Consider the following 19,354-nt stretch of genomic DNA (forward strand, 5'->3'; position numbering starts at 1 on the left):
CGGGGTGCGGTCTGGGGTCTGTAGCTGTTTCGGGGTGCGGTCTGGGGTCTGTAGCTGTTTCGGGGTGCAGTCTGGGGGTCTTTAGTTATTTCAGTGTCTGGTCTGGGGTCTGCAGCTGTTTCGGGGTGCGGTCTGGGGTCTGTAGCCGTTTCGGGGTGCGGTCTGGGGTCTGTAGCTGTTTCGGGGTGCAGTCTGGGGGGTCTGTAGTTGTTTCAGTGTCTGGTCTGGGGTCTGCAGCTGTTTCGGGGTGCGGTCTGGGGTCTGTAGCCGTTTCGGGGTGCGGTCTGGGGTCTGTAGCTGTTTCGGGGTGCAGTCTGGGGGGTCTGTAGTTGTTTCAGTGTCTGGTCTGGGGTCTGTAGCTGTTTCGGGGTGCGGTCTGGGGTCTGTAGCTGTTTCGGGGTGCAGTCTGGGGGGTCTGTAGTTGTTTCAGTGTCTGGTCTGGGGTCTGTAGCTGTTTCGGGGTGCGGTCTGGGGTCTGTAGCTGTTTCGGGGGTGCGGTCTGGGGTCTGTAGTTGTTTCAGTGTCTGGTCTGGGGTCTGTAGCTGTTTCGGGGTGCAGTCTGGGGGGTCTGTAGTTGTTTCAGTGTCTGGTCTGGGGTCTGCAGCTGTTTCGGGGTGCGGTCTGGGGTCTGTAGCCGTTTCGGGGTGCGGTCTGGGGTCTGTAGTTGTTTCAGTGTCTGGTCTGGGGTCTGCAGCTGTTTCGGGGTGCGGTCTGGGGTCTGTAGCTGTTTCGGGGTGCGGTCTGGGGTCTGCAGCTGTTTCGGGGTGCGGTCTGGGGTCTGTAGCCGTTTCGGGGTGCGGTCTGGGGTCTGTAGCTGTTTCGGGGTGCAGTCTGGGGGGTCTGTAGTTGTTTCAGTGTCTGGTCTGGGGTCTGTAGCTGTTTCGGGGTGCGGTCTGGGGTCTGTAGCTGTTTCGGGGTGCAGTCTGGGGGGTCTGTAGTTGTTTCAGTGTCTGGTCTGGGGTCTGTAGCTGTTTCGGGGTGCGGTCTGGGGTCTGTAGCTGTTTCGGGGGTGCGGTCTGGGGTCTGTAGTTGTTTCAGTGTCTGGTCTGGGGTCTGTAGCTGTTTCGGGGTGCAGTCTGGGGGGTCTGTAGTTGTTTCAGTGTCTGGTCTGGGGTCTGCAGCTGTTTCGGGGTGCGGTCTGGGGTCTGTAGCCGTTTCGGGGTGCGGTCTGGGGTCTGTAGTTGTTTCAGTGTCTGGTCTGGGGTCTGCAGCTGTTTCGGGGTGCGGTCTGGGGTCTGTAGTAGTTTTAGGGTCTGTAATAGTTTAGGTGACTGTACTGTATGACATGAATCACTTCTGCCCTAGTTTCCCACATACCCCGGTTCATCTCGCCTTCTCCCGTCCTGTTCTGACCCCTCCAGGCTTCTGTTATCGTCATCTGTCGCTCATTGTTGTCGCAGTCACGACTATTATTTGGCGCCAACAGGTGAAACTGGACAATAAACATGACGGACAGACGTCTGGACCAATCAGAAGGTGAGAAAAGGCCATAAAGGCGGGAGTACTTCGCTGGCCAATCCGCGTGTGCGTTCGTGGAGGAGGGCGTGGCCGGGCGCTGAGTGTCTGGTCTGGGGCTGCGCTGCTCTCTCAGTCTGTGCGCTGCCGCCGCCGGGAGAGGTCGGTGCTTGGGCTCTGTGCGGACACTGCAGTACCGCGACCATCGCCGCAGCACAGGTAACACTCCGCGCACTGATCATACCGCACCCGGTTTTGTACTGGGGTGTGAATACTTTGGCATTGCTATTGGGGCTGTGCTGTCTCTTTAAAGGTGTCTGTGACGGTGTTTCTGCCTATAATTTCTCCAACGGATACTGCTATGCAAAGAGAAGGGGGGGTGCGCATACTTTTGCAATTGCGTTATTTTTGGTTGGATCACCTGGTCTGTGTTCAGTCAAGGGTTGATGTAGCAATGGGGTGCATATACTTATGCATTCGTTGTATTTGGTGGGATCACCTGCTGTTCTCATCCTAGGAAACAAGCTGTGCTCTATCACTGGGGTGCACATACTTGTACAACTGCATTTTTTTTTTATTTTTTTTTTGCTACGATGTGCTACAGTCTTAGCTTTGCAGGTCTCGGCTAGCATTTGGGGTGTACATACTTTTTCACACAGTTTGCCACACTCTCAACACTGTCACCTGTTGCATGTTATTTTCCAGGTGTCTGAGGGTGCACATACTTTTGTATCTGGTTGTGCCCTGCTTTTAGACAGATCTCTACATAAATGACACAGATCAATGTTTTGTATCTATAGTGCAGACCTGCTTGGGGCGCGTTTACTTTTGCACCTGGGTGTTCATTGCTTTTACAGCTACAAAACTCATGCCATTTTAACTATTAAAATATGATGGCCATAGGTCAGCGACTGGTGTAGTGTTAGGCAGGGGGGTGCACATACTTTACAATTGCATAGTGACAAGGTCTTACATCACTCCATACAGTACAATATGGCTGACCTGGATCTGTGCATTGTGTGTATTAGACCACTAGAGAGGTGCATATACTTTTTCAATCACATACTCTTTGGGGGGAAGGGGGGGGGCGGTTAACAGTTGTTGTGCTCTGGTCTGAATCGGCTGTATTTTAAGGCATGAAGTGTTTGTATGTATATTGCACAGTTTAGGGGGTGCCCATACTTTTGCAATCACATATTCTTTCAGGGAGGGGGTTACCCGTTGTGGTATGCACTGGTGGTTTTATGTACAGTATATTGCACAGCTTAAGGGGTGCCCATACTTTTGCAGTCATTTATTTTCTGCTTTTATACAGTAATGAATTATTGAATACCATGTCACCAGCAATAAGTGCGTTATATCTGTGCTAGACTTATATAGGGGGGGTGCACAAATATTTGCAATCACATATTCTTTGATTTTTGACAGTGGTATATACACTCGTATATCAGCTGTATTTTAAGGCAGTGTTTGTATCGATATTGCACAGTTTGGGGGTGCACATACTTTTGCAGTCACATTTTTATGCTTTTAAAAACAGTGATAAATTAATGAGCACGTCACTGGCCTAGATAAGTATGTTATACGTAGACTAGATTATCATAGTGGGTGCACAAACTTTTGCAATTAGCCTGTGATTGTCTTCCATCCCCCATCTGCACATTATAATGTGACTGGCAGACTAGATTAGTGCATTGTATTTGTATTAGACTAAGGGGTGGCAGGAGGTGTTATTATGGTTAATCCTTGTCTACTTAACTCCGTCACGACCTGACAGGTTTGCAGTATAGCAGTCCTAATGAGCCGTGCGCCCCCCATGGAGTATACCGCAGTGCCCCTGCACACTGTGTATGTACAGTTGGCCCAGTAAAACTATTCCTGACTGGAACAGCTGGGCCCATTCCCAGTGCCCAAAACATCCCCCCCCCTTTCCCCCTTACAGGCGTTGTCACATGTGGTGTAGTACTGAATCCTTAAAATGAGCCAACACCCCTTTTCCTGCAGGATTTGTTTTTCCTCTCTGCACATTATCACTTGCACCAGGAGCCGCCATTATCAGCAGGAGGGGTGGTGGGATTATCCGGAGGGTCTGGGCTGTCAGTCATAATCCATGTATTGATCTGCGCCGCGTCTACGGTCTAGTGCCTACATGCATAATTTAACGCTGCCGTTATGCATTAGTAAACCTGCACCGCGTAGCCTCGCGCCCCTATATCTCTATAGGTCTGTGCCGAGACTTAATCATATTTTATTTTTAAGAATTAACATTTTAAATCCGCACCCTATAAAACACGCCTGTAGCATTTTCCATAGACAAATATTTTTTTAATTTTTGCATTTTTTTATTGCTATACTGTGTATTTTTATCTTTTGTGATGGGTTAAATCCATTAAAATAAATGCAATTTATTTTATATTTAATGCTTTAATACTTTTATATGTTTTTTTTATTGTAAATTTGCACATATTTATAATAAATTATTATTAATTATTTTATTAATAATAATAATGCTACATAATGTTCAATAATATAAACATTATTATTTAGCATTATTAATAATAATAATATTTAACAGTTATTATTGACATTTTTTCTATAGCGCCAACATATTACACAGCGCTTTACAATTCCGAGGTTCATATAGAAACAAACATAAGTAACAGTTGTAGAATATGCAAAAATAAAGACAACCCTGCTCGTAAGAGCTTACAATCTACAATGGAGTGAAGTGGGGGTTACACAATGCTTATTTTCAATGATCGTCCAGTCATCTCCAAAAAATGGGGGGCTAGATACAGGCTGCATGAACCGGTCATCAGCCAATCTTTGTGATGCTTTGGGTACAGTGGAGTGTGAGGGAGGATTAATGTTCTGATATTAGGGATATAGGCCACCCTAAAAAGATGTGTTTTTTTAAGGAGCATTTGAAGCTGTGCAAGTTGTTCTTCGTCGTAGTTTCTTGGGGTAGAGCATTCCAGAGGATTGGTGCAGCTCGGGAGAAGTTTTGGAGCCCGAATGGGGAGGTTGAGATTGTGTTGATGTTAGTTGAAAGTTGTTTCTGGAGTGTAGAGAATGGGTAGGGTGATAGACAGTGATGAGGCATGAGAGCTAGGGGGGTGCCATGTTGTGAACAGCTTTGTGGGTGAGAACTGTGCAGCTTTAAGCCAGAGCTACACGGTAACCTTGCCTGCGACACCCGTTGCGCAACATAAGTGAACAGGTCACATTGTGACCCTGAGGGTTCTGCGTTTGCATCAATCAAGTTGCAAAAAGTCCAATCTTGCCAGATTTTATGCATCTTGTTGCCATCGCAGCACCCTCGGGGGCACGGTGCTGCTCCATACACTTGTATTGCACTGCGTAACGTAGCAAAGTTTGGATTTGTAACAAATGTTGAGTAATCTCAGTTGATTGAAATATGCGAATTGTTATATTTTGAAATTAGTGGAATAACAAATCTTTGTAAAAATGTTATATTCACGCTTTATTTACTAAATTTTCATTTCACTTTTTAGTTTTGTTGGCGTTAAAGAAATATGCACATTTTTTCAAAATTTGTATATCTTCCTACTGTATTTACCTTTTTTCATTTTCAGATTCTGTAGTTAAAGTGTGGATTTAACCTGTTAAATTAATTATTTAGATTTTATTTTTATAATACACATTTACTAATTTATTATTTTTATTTTTTTAGGCAACTTCTTGGAATAGAATTTGCACATTACCAAAACTGGATTTATAACAGTCTACGAAATGGGTAATGGACTTTCAGAGCAGACTCCTATCCTGTCGGGGATCTCTCCGTTTCAGGCGCTGCACATTGTCATTTTGGGTCTGGACTGCGCCGGTAAGACGACGGTGTTGTACCGGTTACAGTTTAATGAATTTGTGAACACCGTCCCGACCAAAGGATTTAACACTGAGAAAATTAAAGTTCCCTTGGGAAATTCCAAATCTGTTACCATTCACTTTTGGGACGTTGGCGGTCAGGAGAAACTGAGGCCGTTGTGGAAATCGTACACTCGCTGCACGGACGGGATTGTGTTTGTGGTGGACTCTGTGGACGCTGAGCGCATGGAGGAAGCCAAAACGGAACTGTACAAAATAACCAAAATCTCCGAGAATCAAGGAGTCCCGGTTCTCGTTGTGGCCAATAAGCAGGACCTCCGGAACTCGTTATCTTTGGCGGAAATTGAGAAAATGCTGGCGCTAAACGATCTCAGTTCATCCACGCCGTGGCACCTCCAGCCCACCTGTGCCATTATCGGCGACGGCCTGAGGGAGGGCATCGAAAAACTCTACGAAATGATCATTAAAAGGAGGAAAATGCTTCGACAGCAGAAGAAAAAGAGATGAGGGTTTGTCGCAGAGGTCTGTGGAGCGCGACAAAATGGCGCAGTTCTGCCCGTCAGTATGTTGACGTTACCCGGGGTGAGGTCGGGAAACCTGGATCCGGCTGGTGATAAAGCTACATTCCGTCTTAATTTCTAGTATGAGTCGTGTAAACACCAGGAGACCCGACCACGTTCGTCACCGGGCGCGCGCGGCCTCGTGAATGTTTGCAAGGTGTTGACTTTTGTATGATGCCTTTTAGGAGAGTGAATGCTCCTGGGACGCAGTGGAGATAAATGGGGTCACGCGACGTTCCTTGCACCCCCCCCCACCCTTTTTATTTTCTGTAATATCCAACATTCCGATTATAAGGGGGCCGGATATAATCCACGCAGATCTTTACTTTTAGGACTCATCCATGCAGTGCATGAAGGATTTTCCATGTTTGTTTTTTTTTGTTGTTGTTTTTTTTTGTGGTGTATTTTTAGGGTATTTTTTGTGACCTCACAATGCTGTGCATTATTAAATAATTTTGATGAAATGTCTATGGACTGGGGGGACTTGAATTCCATGTCCTGTTACAAAATGGCCTCACGATGCTGATGGCTTCCTTTACTTTTCTAGCACTGGTTTCGATAATCTCATTTCATACTCCAATCACAGCCAAAGCTGCTTCCATGATTTTTCATGAGTGCAACTTTGGCTGTGACTGGTGTAGAAGGTCATAAGTCAATATAGCCACTCTTGAAAATGATCACCTCGTTGTTTTGGTTGCGGTTTTAAGTTGTCTAAAATTTTGGTACAGAAGCACAATATGGAAGCTAGCAGTACTTTATTTTTTTTTTATTTTTGGGGACTGTAGCGGTCATGATTATGGTACAGTTAGCGCCATCCACGGTAGTCCACCTCTTTACTTTACACCCCTTTTAATAAAGATAATTTCCCTATATTGGGGTTATTTGGTAGCGGATTTTTTTACAGGGACAGAGAACAGAACTCCATACAAAAAAAATCCCAAAAAATGCGCTCTAAATTTAAAACATGACACCGGAAAGCTGTCCCTTATGGAATTTACTGTATTTTTAACTCCACTCGCTTTATTAAGGGGCAACCAAATCTACAAAAAACGAATGGTGCTAATTTTTCTTTTGTCCCCATGTAATTAATGCGGAGCGGTCGCCCATCACAGCAGTGTTGGAAGGGGGGGGGGGTATATAGTAAATAAAGGTTATCGGGGAAAACTGCACCTATTGTTGTGCAGACTGTCAGTAATCTGACTGTCCTCAGGTCACCTTTGTCATCTTTTCCCACCCCATGATCCGCCATTGAACACTGGTATCCCTGCAGGATCAGGCTATGTGCACATGTAGCAGATTTGGGTGCAAAATTGGAGCAAAAAAAACACGTTTTATGTTTTGTTTTTTTTCTTTGCTTTTTCTCATCGCTATCAATGGTGAAAATACAGGAAAAAATTGAAAAAAATTGACATTTTGCAGATTTTTATTTTTTTTCCCCCTGCATGGAAGTATTCCTGAATGTGTGCACAACACTTCAGAATTTTTTCAGACTTTGGCATAAAGATATCCTTGCAGATTTCTGAAAAAATGCTGCAAAAACGCACAGTGTACACATAACCTTAGAGAGCAGATATCATTGCCTTTTGCGTCCAGAATTCGCCCCACACCCATCTGAACATGTGTAGAGCCCAATGAACTAATTGGAAGTAAATCACATTTATTTCACATTTTACCCTCCAATTTTATTTTATTTCACCTGCTGGATTAATTTTCGGGTTAGAATGTTGATGAAATAAATTTATCCGGCCTTCACAATGGCCTTGCATGGCGCCGACGAGTGGGGGGCTGGTGTTAAGGTTGATCTGTGCTCAATATATTCGTGTAGGCATTTTTATATTTGTACTTCGGACCTCCTGCCTATGAAAAGGTAGATTACCTAGTGACTTGGCTGATACCAGAGAATGGTAACTTGCATTGATCACTATTTTATCGTTTGTCAAGGTCAAAGTTATGGCGAATATGTGCAACAATTTTTCAATCTCTAAATCATTAAAAAAGACGAAAAAAGTAACAATATGAAATATTTTTTTAAATATATTTATTTATGACACTGTAACCTATGAATAAAGTTCGACATCTTCACAACTTTGGTTTCGGCTTTAATCTTTGTTAAAATTGTTCTTCAGGATTGTATAAATAAAGCTAATTGAAAAGGGTATAAAATAGGCCAAGATTTACTAGGCCTCTAACTATTCTAGGATTATTTTCTTACGCTAGTTATGGTTGCTATGGACACTGAATCATTAACAACCAATCGATGATTTAGTTTCATTTTTTACTTGGAGTGTTTGAGATATGGTTGCTATTGGCAAAAGGACCATTTGTCTTGGGTATATGACAAAATGGACATCTGCGATTAAAAATTCCATGTGTAAATAAAAACTACGTCCCCTGGACTCTGCCTCAATGTATTGGTTGTTTTACAATCTCAATTTGTTTGTTTTTATTTTTTTTAATGTATAGACAGCCATGAGAATTTGGTTGCTATGGGCTTTTTCAATAAACTTTATTCATAAGGTTCCTGATGAACAACGTTTTAGCTCCTAATAGTTTTTAATATAACCCAAAATGCTTATAATGGTGATCTTTCAAAGAAGGTTTTATAAATAAAGTTCATTAAAACAAATACCACATAGGCCCAAATTATGGGCCACTAAATTTATTTTTGGGGAGAGTAATGGTGGGAAATCATGGTGGGGTATTTAGTAGGAATTGTCGTATGCGGTTTCAAGAAACTATAAAAATGGGGATGCCATTTAAGAAGTTATCACTGTTTTTTAGATTTTTAGATAAATACCAACTTTCCATTTTATTTTTTTAATTTACAATGGTGGCTGCCTAAAAGGACTAACTGATGTCGGATGGCTGCGACAGTCCGCGTACTTGTTTAATGATGATGTCTGTATTTATAATGAAAAAACAAAATGGACACCACCTGCAGCTTCAATAAAACAAGTCTAAAGGTCTCTGGTGCTGTATATGGTTCATTCTATACAAATGTATACAGACATACAACACGTATGTGTCAGACATACTGTACATATGGGCATGCGTGTAGATGTAGCAGAGCTGACTGAAGTATCCATCCTGGGCTCACAAGTTTGTATCTTTAAAGGAGTATTCCCATCTCCAAGATCCTATCCCAATATTTAGTAGGTGTAGTAATATTAATAATCAATTAAGAATATAGTATAGTTCTCCTGATTTAGCAATGCCTTACCTCATGTGCAGGGCATTGCAGCTTACGTATCCATGGTTACGACCAGGAGCAGGTAAGGCTGCTTTCACACATCCGGTTTGAGCGGTGCGGCTCAATCCGGCTGTGCAACGGATGCGGTGAAAACACCGCATCCTTTGCATAAGTTTTTTAAATGCGGCCCGTCCGGTTTTTGCCGCTTGCGGCATGCTACTGAGCATGCGCAGTGGCAAAAACCGCATGCGGCGGCCGGATGCGGTTTTTGCCGCATCCGGCATCCATAGGGATGCATTGGAAAATGCACTGCATCGGCCGGATGCGGCGCGATGCGTTTTTTTTTTTTTTTTTTTTGCCGCACAAAAAAACATGCTAGGCTACGTTCCATCCGACCGCTGCATCGGCTAAATCTGCCGCATGCGGCAAAAACCGGACAGAATGCAAGCCCATGCGGCACAATGCGGCACTAATTAAAGTCTATGCAGGAAAAACGCAACCGGCAGCAAAAAAAAACGGTTGCGATTTTCCTGCAAAGTTCCGCATTGCAAAAACCGGATGTGTGAAAGCAGCCTAACTGTCCCTATGAGTTGTTGTGACTATCGATGCCCTGCACATGCGGTCAGAGACATCAGGAGAACTATACTACATTTATAATTTTGAGGTAATATTATTACACCTACATATTGGGATAGGATCTTGTAGGTAGAAATGCCCCTTTTAATTAAAAGTACAGCCGGCCCAAAATCTAACCTTGCTTACGAATGGCAGTCTATGAGCAATGGGATATGTTCCGCTCTAAAGTCCTTAAAATCCTAATCAAGATCTCCTATGATGGCAGCCATAGTTACCTGGTGAAAGCAATAGTTATTTACAATCGTGTCTTGCCTCTCGCTCCATTGTGTACTAGTGTGTGTGGAGCGGGCTCAGGAGCTGAGCCATCTTGGTGATCCTGTTGCACTTCTTCATAAGGAAATCGTGATTTCCATTATCCTTCAGTAAAAGTGATCAGATGATTGCAGGATCGAGCCCAAGAGGAGGGAGTGTTATACAGTTAGTGATGAGCGACCACTACCTTGCTCCAATGCTCAGTACTCATAACAAGCACTTGGATGCTCGGATGTAATGGAAGTCAATGGGGAAATTTTCCTGAAGATTTCCTGAAAAAAAAATGCTTGTTACCCCTTGACTTCCATTATATTCGGGTACTCCTGTTGTGCCCATCCAAGCATCAAGCTACTTACGAGTACAAAGCATGGTAGTGCCCGCTCATCACTAGTTACGTGTACTGAGCACCCGAGCATGGTAGTGCCCGCTCATCACTAGTTACCAGTACAGAGCACCCGAGCATGGTAGTGACCGCTCATCACTAGTTACCAGTACAGAGCTCCCGAGCATGGTAGTGCCCGCTCATCACTAGTTACGAGTACTGAGCACCCGAGCATGGTAGTGCCCGCTCATCACTAGTTACGAGTACTGAGCACCCGAGCATGGTAGTGGCCGCTCATCACTAGTTACGAGTACTGAGCACCCGCGCATGGTAGTGCCAGCTCATTACTAGTTACCAGTACCGAGCCTCCGAGCATGGTAGTGCCCGCTTATCACTAGTTACGAGTACTGAGCACCTGAGCATGGTAGTGCCCGCTCATCACTAGTTACGAGTACTGAGCACCTGAGCATGGTAGTGTCCGCTCATCGCTAGTTACCAGTACTGAGCACCTGAGCATGGTAGTGCCCGCTCATCACTAGTTACCAGTACTGAGCACCCGAGCATGGTAGTGCCCGCTCATCACTAGTTACCAGTACTGAGCACCCGAGCATGGTAGAGCCCGCTCATCACTAGTTACCAGTACTGAGCCTCCGAGCATGGTAGAGCCCGCTTATCACTAGTTACGAGTACTGAGCATCCGAGCATGGTGGTGCCCGCTCATCACTAGTTACGTGTACTGAGCACCCGAGCATGGTAGTGCCCGCTCATCACTAGTTACCAGTACTGAGCACCCGAGCATGGTAGTGCCCGCTCATCACTAGTTACCAGTACTGAGCCTCCGAGCATGGTAGTGCCCGCTCATCACTAGTTACGAGTACTGAGCCTCCGAGCATGGTAGTGCCCGCTTATCACTAGTTACGAGTACTGAGCCTCCGAGCATGGTAGTGTCCGCTCATCACTAGTTACGAGTACTGAGCCTCCGAGCATGGTAGTGCCCGCTCATCACTAGTTACCAGTACAGAGCACCCGAGCATGGTAGTGCCCGCTCATCACAAGTTACCAGTACTGAGCACTCGAGCATGGTAGTGCCTGCTCGACACTAATCAATTACTTCTCTTTTCTCCCCCTGCTGCGGTTATAAATACAAATTAGAGATTAGGAAAATCTGACAGTGAGGGCAGTCAGGGAGTGGAACATGTGGCCACGAGAGGTGGTGAACTCTCCATCAATGGAAATCTTCAAGCAGAAGTTGGATAAACATATAGCGGGCATGATTGTGGAAAACCTGCACTCGCAGGGGGTTGGATACAATGGCTCTTGAGGTTCCTCTACCAGTCTATGATGCTATGAAATTCATAAGAAAATAGGCATTTTTGCCGCATCTGTGAACTTAAAAATTTTTCAAAACGTGACACGAAGGCATAAAGTAAATTCAATAAAGAAAAAAAAAACTTTCAAGAAAATGGGTCGAGGAGAAAAAAAATGCTCCAGGGAGGAAAAAAAAACCTACAGAAATGGAAATATACTTTTTGTGCGCCAGGAGATCGACTAATCCACCATCCGCCAATTTGACCTCTTTGGCTGTAAAGCAAGAAGCTGAACTACTCATTGCATTGAAATATATGGTTCCGTTATATGTATTATGATGTATATGTTTTGATCGCTTCTTCTCTTCCCCCCCCCCCCCCCCACTTTTTTTCAGTCTGTGTAGTGGCAGATCTGCTTTAGGCTATGTGCACACAGTGCGTTTTTCGGGTGCGTTTTTGGCCTCAAAACTGAATGACGTTGCTTCCCCACACAACTTTTTTTTTTTTTAGCTGCGTTTTTGAGCTTAAAAAAAAATGGACATGTCAATTCTTTCCTGCGTTTTTCTGCGTTTCCCCCCCCCCATGCAATGCATTGGAAAAACGCAGAAAACAGCAGAGATCAAAAACGCAGCCCAAAACGCGGTAAAAACGCATGCGTTTTTTGCCGCGGGTGCGTTTTTAGCGGCCAAAAACGCAGCGTCATAAAAACGCAGTGTGTGCACATAGCCTTAAGGGGTTAAACAAAAGTGTCCACATGATGGAAAATGTCAGAACCTGCTTTCTGTTGGAGGGGAATTTCCTAGACTATGGCATTTGTTCACTTCTACATCGGCAGATATTGTATACCTGTCCTCATCATTGTCACCACCTTCAGCTTTGCTCAAAGCCAAGACATAAGTCCACGTGTTGTCCCTTTATGTAAGTTTTTGGCCGCTTCCCCTCCCCCATAGAGAAATTACCTTAATACCTCAATGTTATAACAGTAACATAACTCACCGGTGTCTGGCCTCCTGGGGAACAACACAAAAGCCGCCGATGTTTTTCCTTTTGTTTCACACTTATCTGTTATTTCACGTGAGTTCTGTTTATTTTGGCACTTCATGGTGGAAAGTGAAGACTTTTGTTACAATGTGTCCTAGTTTCTTCGTTTTATCCCATCAGTCCATAAGGATTGTGCTAACATTCATGTGAGTTTGTGTAAAAAAATAAATTCTTATATAACAAAATATCTCTAAAATAATAATAATATAAAAACTAACGCAAAGTTCCATTAATCTAGCACCTGATGGTCTTGAAAATCCCCAAATTCTGGAATGTAACAAATCCCTTGCAATTTAAATGTTGCAAAAGGAACCTGACAGTCCAGCACAATTTTAGGAGCTAGATGCGAGGACCAGGTTTTCTCATTATGAAGAGCACAAATGTGGCCAAATCACCTACCAAGCTCTTGTGAAGAGACCGCCATGGTGTCAACATGTCAGCGCTGGCGTCCTAGTGTGGATTTTCTCGAAACCAGCTTCTATGTAATTGCATTCATTTTCTGGGGTTATTTATAGTGATGGGCGAGCACTGCCATGCACGGGTGCTCCGTACTCAAAACAAGCAGTTTGAACGCTCAGATGGTCGCAATAATGGAAGTGCATGGGAAACTCAAGTATTTTTTTCTGAAGATATTTTGGAAAATGCTTGAGTTCCCCAATGACTTGCATTATACCCTGCACTCGAGTTGCGCCCATCTGAGCGTCCCACCTGCTCATTTTGAGTACCAAGCACTAGAGCAATGGTGGTGGTCGCTTAGCACCTTTTATTTATTCATAGCACCAAGTGCCGCGACTGAGAACAGCTTATTGTCGTGGGTGCAGGTGTCAAACTCTGGCCGATCAGACATTGCTGACCCATCGTGAGAACAGGCCATCAATGTAAAAGTAGTGGACAACCTCTTTTTAAGATATTTACTTACTGGTGCCTGTTTGTGGATTTACTCTAATGTCCTGATTGCTTGTTACATTGTATCAGGGTCTCACAGACCTGTTATTTTTTCTCCTACTCTGTACTCATTACCTGTGTTAATGGCTCCTGTTTGAACCCATTACCTGTTTAAAAAACACCTGTCCACACACTCAATGAATCACACTCCAACCTCTCCACCATGGCCAAGACCAAAGAGTTGTCTAAGGACACCAGGGACACAATTCTAGACCTGCACAAGGTTGGGATGAGTTATAGAACAATAGGCAAGCAGCTTGGTGAGAAGGCAACAACTGTTGGCACAGTTATTTGAATATAGAAGAAACACAAGAAGACATTAAGTCTTACTCATTCTGGGGCTCTATGCAAGATCTAATTTCGTGGAGTAAGGATAACTCTGAGAAAGTTCAGGAATCAGCCCAGAACTACACGGGAGGACCTGGTCAATGACCTGAAAAGAGCTGGAACCACAGTCTCAAAGATTACCAATAGTAACACACTATGTCATCATGGAATAAAATCCTGCAGGACACGCAAGGTACCCCTTCTCACATCAGCACATACCAGGCTTGTTTGAAGTTCACCATTGACCATCTGAAAGATCCAAAGGAGGTACCTTCTCCCGGTCAGGTGGTCAGATGACACCAAAATAAAACTTTTAGGTATCAACTGCACTCGCCGTGTTTGGAGGAAGAAGGATGAGTACAATCCCAACAACACCGTTCCAACTGTAAAGCATGGGGGTGGAAAAATCATACTTTGTGGGATACTTTTCTGCATAAGGGACAGGATGACTGCACCGTACTGAAAGGAGAATGGATGGTGTCTTGTATTGTGAGATTTTGACCAACAAAAGATCTGTATGGAGGAGTGACCTCTAAAATCTGGAGAGGCTCTGTATGGAGGAGTGATCTGTAAGATCTGGAGAATATCTGTACGGAGGAGTGACCTGTAAGATCTGGAGAAGATCTGTACGGAGGAGTGACCTGTAAGATCTGGAGAAGATCTGTACGGAGGAGTGACCTGAAAGATCTGGAGAAGATCTGTACGGAGGAGTGACCTGAAAGATCTGGAGAAGATCTGTATGGAGGAGTGACCTGAAAGCACTGCAGAAGATCTGTATGGAGGAGTGATCTTAAAGATCTTGAGAAGATCTGTATGGAGGAGTGACCTGAAAGATCTAGAGAAGATCTGTATGGAGGAGTGACCTGAAAGATCTGCAGAAGATCTGTATGGAGGAGTGACCTGAAAGATCTGGAGAAGATCTGTATGGAGGAGCGACCTGAAAGATCAGGAGAAGATCTGTATGGAGGAGCGACCTGAAAGATCTGGAGAAGATCTGTACGGAGGAGTGACCTGTAAGATCTGGAGAAGATCTGTACGGAGAAGTGACCTGAAAGATCTGGAGAAGATCTGTATGGAGGAGTGACCTGAAAGATCTGGAGAAGATCTGTATGGAGGAGTGACCTGAAAGATCTGCAGAAGATCTGTATGGAGGAGTGACCTGAAAGATCTGGAGAGGATCTGTATGGAGGAGTGATCTTAAAGATCTTGAGAAGATCTGTATGGAGGAGTGACCTGAAAGATCTGCAGAAGATCTGTATGGAGGAGCGACCTGAAAGATCAGGAGAAGATCTGTATGGAGGAGCGACCTGAAAGATCTGGAGAAGATCTGTATGGAGGAGTGACCTGTAAGATCTGGAGAAGATCTGTACGGAGGAGTGACCTGAAAGATCTAAAGAAGATCTGTATGGAGGAGTGACCTGAAAGATCTGGAGAAGATCTGTATGGAGGAGTGACCTGAAAGATCTGGAGAAGATCTCTATGGAGGAGCGACCTGAAAGATCTGGAGAAGATCTGTATGGAGGAGTTACCTGAAAGATCTGGAGAAGATCTGTATGGAGGAGCGACCTGAAAGATCTGGAGAAGATCTGTATGGAGGAGTTACCTGAAAGATCTGGAGAAGATCTGTATGGAGGAGCGACCTGAAAGATCTGGAGAAGATCTGTATGAAGGAGTGATCTAAAAGATCTGGAGAAGATCTGTATGGAGGAGTGACCTGAAAGATCTGGAGAAGATCTGTATGGAGGAGTGACCTGCAAGATCTGGAGAAGATCTGTATGGAGGAGCGACCTGAAAGATCTGGAGAAGATCTCTATGGAGGAGCGACCTGAAAGATCTGGAGAAGATCTGTACGGAGGAGTGACCTGAAAGATCTGGAGAAGATCTGTATGGAGGAGTGACCTGAAAGATCTGGAGAAGATCTGTATGGAGGAGCGACCTGAAAGATCAGAAGAAGATCTGTATGGATGAGTTGCCGAAATCTCTGCTGCAGTGTGAAAATCTGGTCAACAACCACTGGAAACGTCCGACCTCTGTAACTGCAAACAAAGATTTCTACCAAATATTAAGTTCTGTTTTTCTATTGTATAAATACTTATTTCATGCAATAAAATGCAAATTAATTATTTATAAATCATACAATGGGATTCTCTTGATTTTTTTTCTGTCACAGGTGAAGTTACCTACGATAATAATTACAGACGTCTCCATTCTTTGTAGGTGGCAAAACTTGGAATATCGTCAGAGGATCAAATACTTATTTCCCCCACTTTATATCTTGTCCTTTTTCCCCCTCCTCATCGTCCTCCTTAGTCATTAGGAGTTTTGGTGCCTGAAGTCTGTATCTTTCATCTCCCGTCTGTATGTCCCGTTACTGTATCACTTCTCGGCAGTTCTCATTAGTCCTTATGTAACTGGAAGTCATTCCGCTAATTGGTAGCAACTTTCGCTCACGCTTTATCCGTCGTTACATGTTTACATGGCAGCTGCTGAAATGTGGGAACTGCTAAGTGATTTTATTTAGCTGCCACCAGATTTCTCAGTTTATAAGACGGAACAAACAGGCGCGCTCCTCGTTACGGCTCATGCGCCTCGTTAATTGGCAGTAATGAGATTTTCCCGAGATCTGCAGTGCAGCAAAGTATCAATTTGCATAAATATTTATGGAATTAGAATAATAATAAAGGGAAGAAACCGCACGAGTATGAGGCCTGAAAAGTCACGTCCGGCTCCAGAGGCATTACCTAAAATTCTGTGTCTTCAAAGCAAAATCAGAGTTCTCCACTTAACATGTGTCATGGCGGCTCATTGGGCCCTCCAAATATCAGGGTCCCTAATCCTACGGGGATGGGATTGCCACTAAACCGATCTACTTCTGTCTTAAAGGCTTTCCAATTCCCACAGTGGTGCCCATTTTGGTATTTTTTGTATCCATAAGGAGGATTGATTGGGGATTTTCGAAGAATTGTGGTGACCATCTAGGACATGCATCTGGAGTTAGTCCTATTTTTTATTATTTTTTTTATTGTAATGCTAAACTATGAAGACGTAGTAAGGATTGTTGGCCTTGGAGATTGGGAAGTCACTGGAATATGACATTTAAGGAGGATTCGTGGACACAACAGGGATTCCGTTTTCTCCGACATCACAATGATCTGTGGCAGGGATTGTTGGCCTCCTGAAACTTGCTGGTGGCACTCATGATGGGAATCCAAGATCTTAAAGTCGCCCTTACTCCTTATTGGAGGTCACCTGGGAAAAATATTGATCAAGAAATCAGTCATCGAAAAATGCCCCATCTCTGATGGTGGCGCAGACGTTCTACCAATACATATTCATATGACACTTCAGGATGAGGTGGACACAAGAACATGGAGATGTAGATCTGTCACCAAAGTACATCAGTCTATGTGCCACATAGTAACATAAACAAGAACTTGAGGGACCAATCAATAAAAAGGTGTGATGAGGTAACATCCAAGAGCAAGCATCAAGCTGGGCACTTTATCTGCACCATCCTCGATGTGTGCAAATTTTTGATAGAATGATGAGGTTTATAAAGAGCAATTATGGTGAAATTGAGAATTTCAAGGGCAATAGAGGAGCCCATTTTTTGGCTTTACCATGAGAATCTTCCTTCATTAGGTTTGTTGTTAAAGCCTATATTACTGGAAGAGACACACAGAGCTCATATCCAGCCTATATTACTGGGAGAGACGCACAGAGCTCCCATCCAGCCTATATTACTGTGAGAGACACACAGACCTCACATCCAGCCTACATTACTGGGAGAGACACACAGCTCACATCCAGCCTATATTACTGGGAGAGACACAAAAAGCTCACATCCAGCCTATATTACTGGGAGAGGCACACAGACCTCACATCCAGCCTATATTACTGGGAGAGACACACAGAGCTCACATCCAGCCTGTATTACTGGGAGAGACACACAGACCTCACATCCAGCCTATATTACTGGGAGAGACACACAGAGCTCACAACCAGCCTATATTACTGGGAGAGACACACAGAGCTCACATCCAGCCTATATTACTGGGAGAGACACAAAAAGCTCACATCCAGCCTATATTACAGGGAGAGACACACAGAGCTCACATCCAGCCTATATTACTGGGAGAGACACACAGAGCTCACATCCAGCCTATATTACTGGGAGAGACACACAGAGCTCACATCCAGCCAATATTACTGGGAGAGACACACAGACCTCACATCCAGCCTATATTACTGAGAGAGACACACAGACCTCACATCCAGCCTATATTACTGGGAGAGACACACAGAGCTCACATCCAGCCTATATTACTGGGAGAGACACACAGAGCTCACATCCAGCCTATATTACTGAGAGAGACACACAGACCTCACATCCAGCCTACATTACTGGGAGAGACACACAGCTCACATCCAGCCTATATTACTGGGGGAGACACACAGAGCTCACATCCAGGCTATATTACTGGGAGAGAAACACAGACCTCATATCCAGCCTACATTACTGGGAGAGACAAACAGACCTTACATCCAGCCTATATTACTAGGAGAGACAGACAGAGCTCATATCCAGCCTATATTACTGGGAGAGACGCACAGAGCTCCCATCCAGCCTATATTACTGTGAGAGACACACAGACCTCACATCCAGCCTACATTACTGGGAGAGACACACAGCTCACATCCAGCCTATATTACTGGGAGAGACACAAAAAGCTCACATCCAGCCTATATTACTGGGAGAGGCACACAGACCTCACATCCAGCCTATATTACTGGGAGAGACACACAGAGCTCACATCCAGCCTGTATTACTGGGAGAGACACACAGACCTCACATCCAGCCTATATTACTGGGAGAGACACACAGAGCTCACAACCAGCCTATATTACTGGGAGAGACACACAGAGCTCACATCCAGCCTATATTACTGGGAGAGACACAAAAAGCTCACATCCAGCCTATATTACAGGGAGAGACACACAGAGCTCACATCCAGCCTATATTACTGGGAGAGACACACAGAGCTCACATCCAGCCTATATTACTGGGAGAGACACACAGAGCTCACATCCAGCCAATATTACTGGGAGAGACACACAGACCTCACATCCAGCCTATATTACTGAGAGAGACACACAGACCTCACATCCAGCCTATATTACTGGGAGAGACACACAGAGCTCACATCCAGCCTATATTACTGGGAGAGACACACAGAGCTCACATCCAGCCTATATTACTGAGAGAGACACACAGACCTCACATCCAGCCTACATTACTGGGAGAGACACACAGCTCACATCCAGCCTATATTACTGGGGGAGACACACAGAGCTCACATCCAGGCTATATTACTGGGAGAGAAACACAGACCTCATATCCAGCCTACATTACTGGGAGAGACAAACAGACCTTACATCCAGCCTATATTACTAGGAGAGACAGACAGAG

At 44.4% G+C, this 19,354-nt stretch overlaps 1 protein-coding gene and 1 long non-coding RNA gene across 2 annotated transcripts in view; one reads left to right on the forward strand and one right to left on the reverse strand.

The window, feature by feature from the left end:
- LOC142243620 (uncharacterized) overlaps window positions 1–1,402 on the reverse strand; it is a 53,621-nt gene extending 52,219 nt beyond the window's left edge. The window contains exon 1 of the long non-coding RNA XR_012724388.1: window positions 1,318–1,402. This is a non-coding gene — a long non-coding RNA (uncharacterized LOC142243620). The remainder of the gene's footprint in view (window positions 1–1,317) is intronic.
- A 196-nt stretch (window positions 1,403–1,598) lies between these two features.
- Window positions 1,599–8,812, forward strand: ARL4A (ARF like GTPase 4A). Its single transcript, XM_075315717.1, has 2 exons — window positions 1,599–1,674; window positions 5,150–8,812. The coding sequence occupies exon 2, from the start codon at window positions 5,209–5,211 to the stop codon at window positions 5,809–5,811; it is 603 nt and encodes a 200-aa protein (XP_075171832.1). The 5' UTR covers window positions 1,599–1,674; window positions 5,150–5,208; the 3' UTR covers window positions 5,812–8,812.
- The last annotated feature ends 10,542 nt before the right edge of the window (window positions 8,813–19,354 follow it).

This window comes from Anomaloglossus baeobatrachus, chromosome 6, assembly GCF_048569485.1.
Source record: "Anomaloglossus baeobatrachus isolate aAnoBae1 chromosome 6, aAnoBae1.hap1, whole genome shotgun sequence".
Lineage (NCBI taxonomy): Eukaryota > Metazoa > Chordata > Amphibia > Anura > Aromobatidae > Anomaloglossus > Anomaloglossus baeobatrachus.

Coding starts and splice junctions, on each gene's coding strand:
- ARL4A (XM_075315717.1), top strand. CDS start 5,209: ATGGGTAATGGACTTTCAGAGCAGACTCCTATCCTGTCGGGGATCTCT.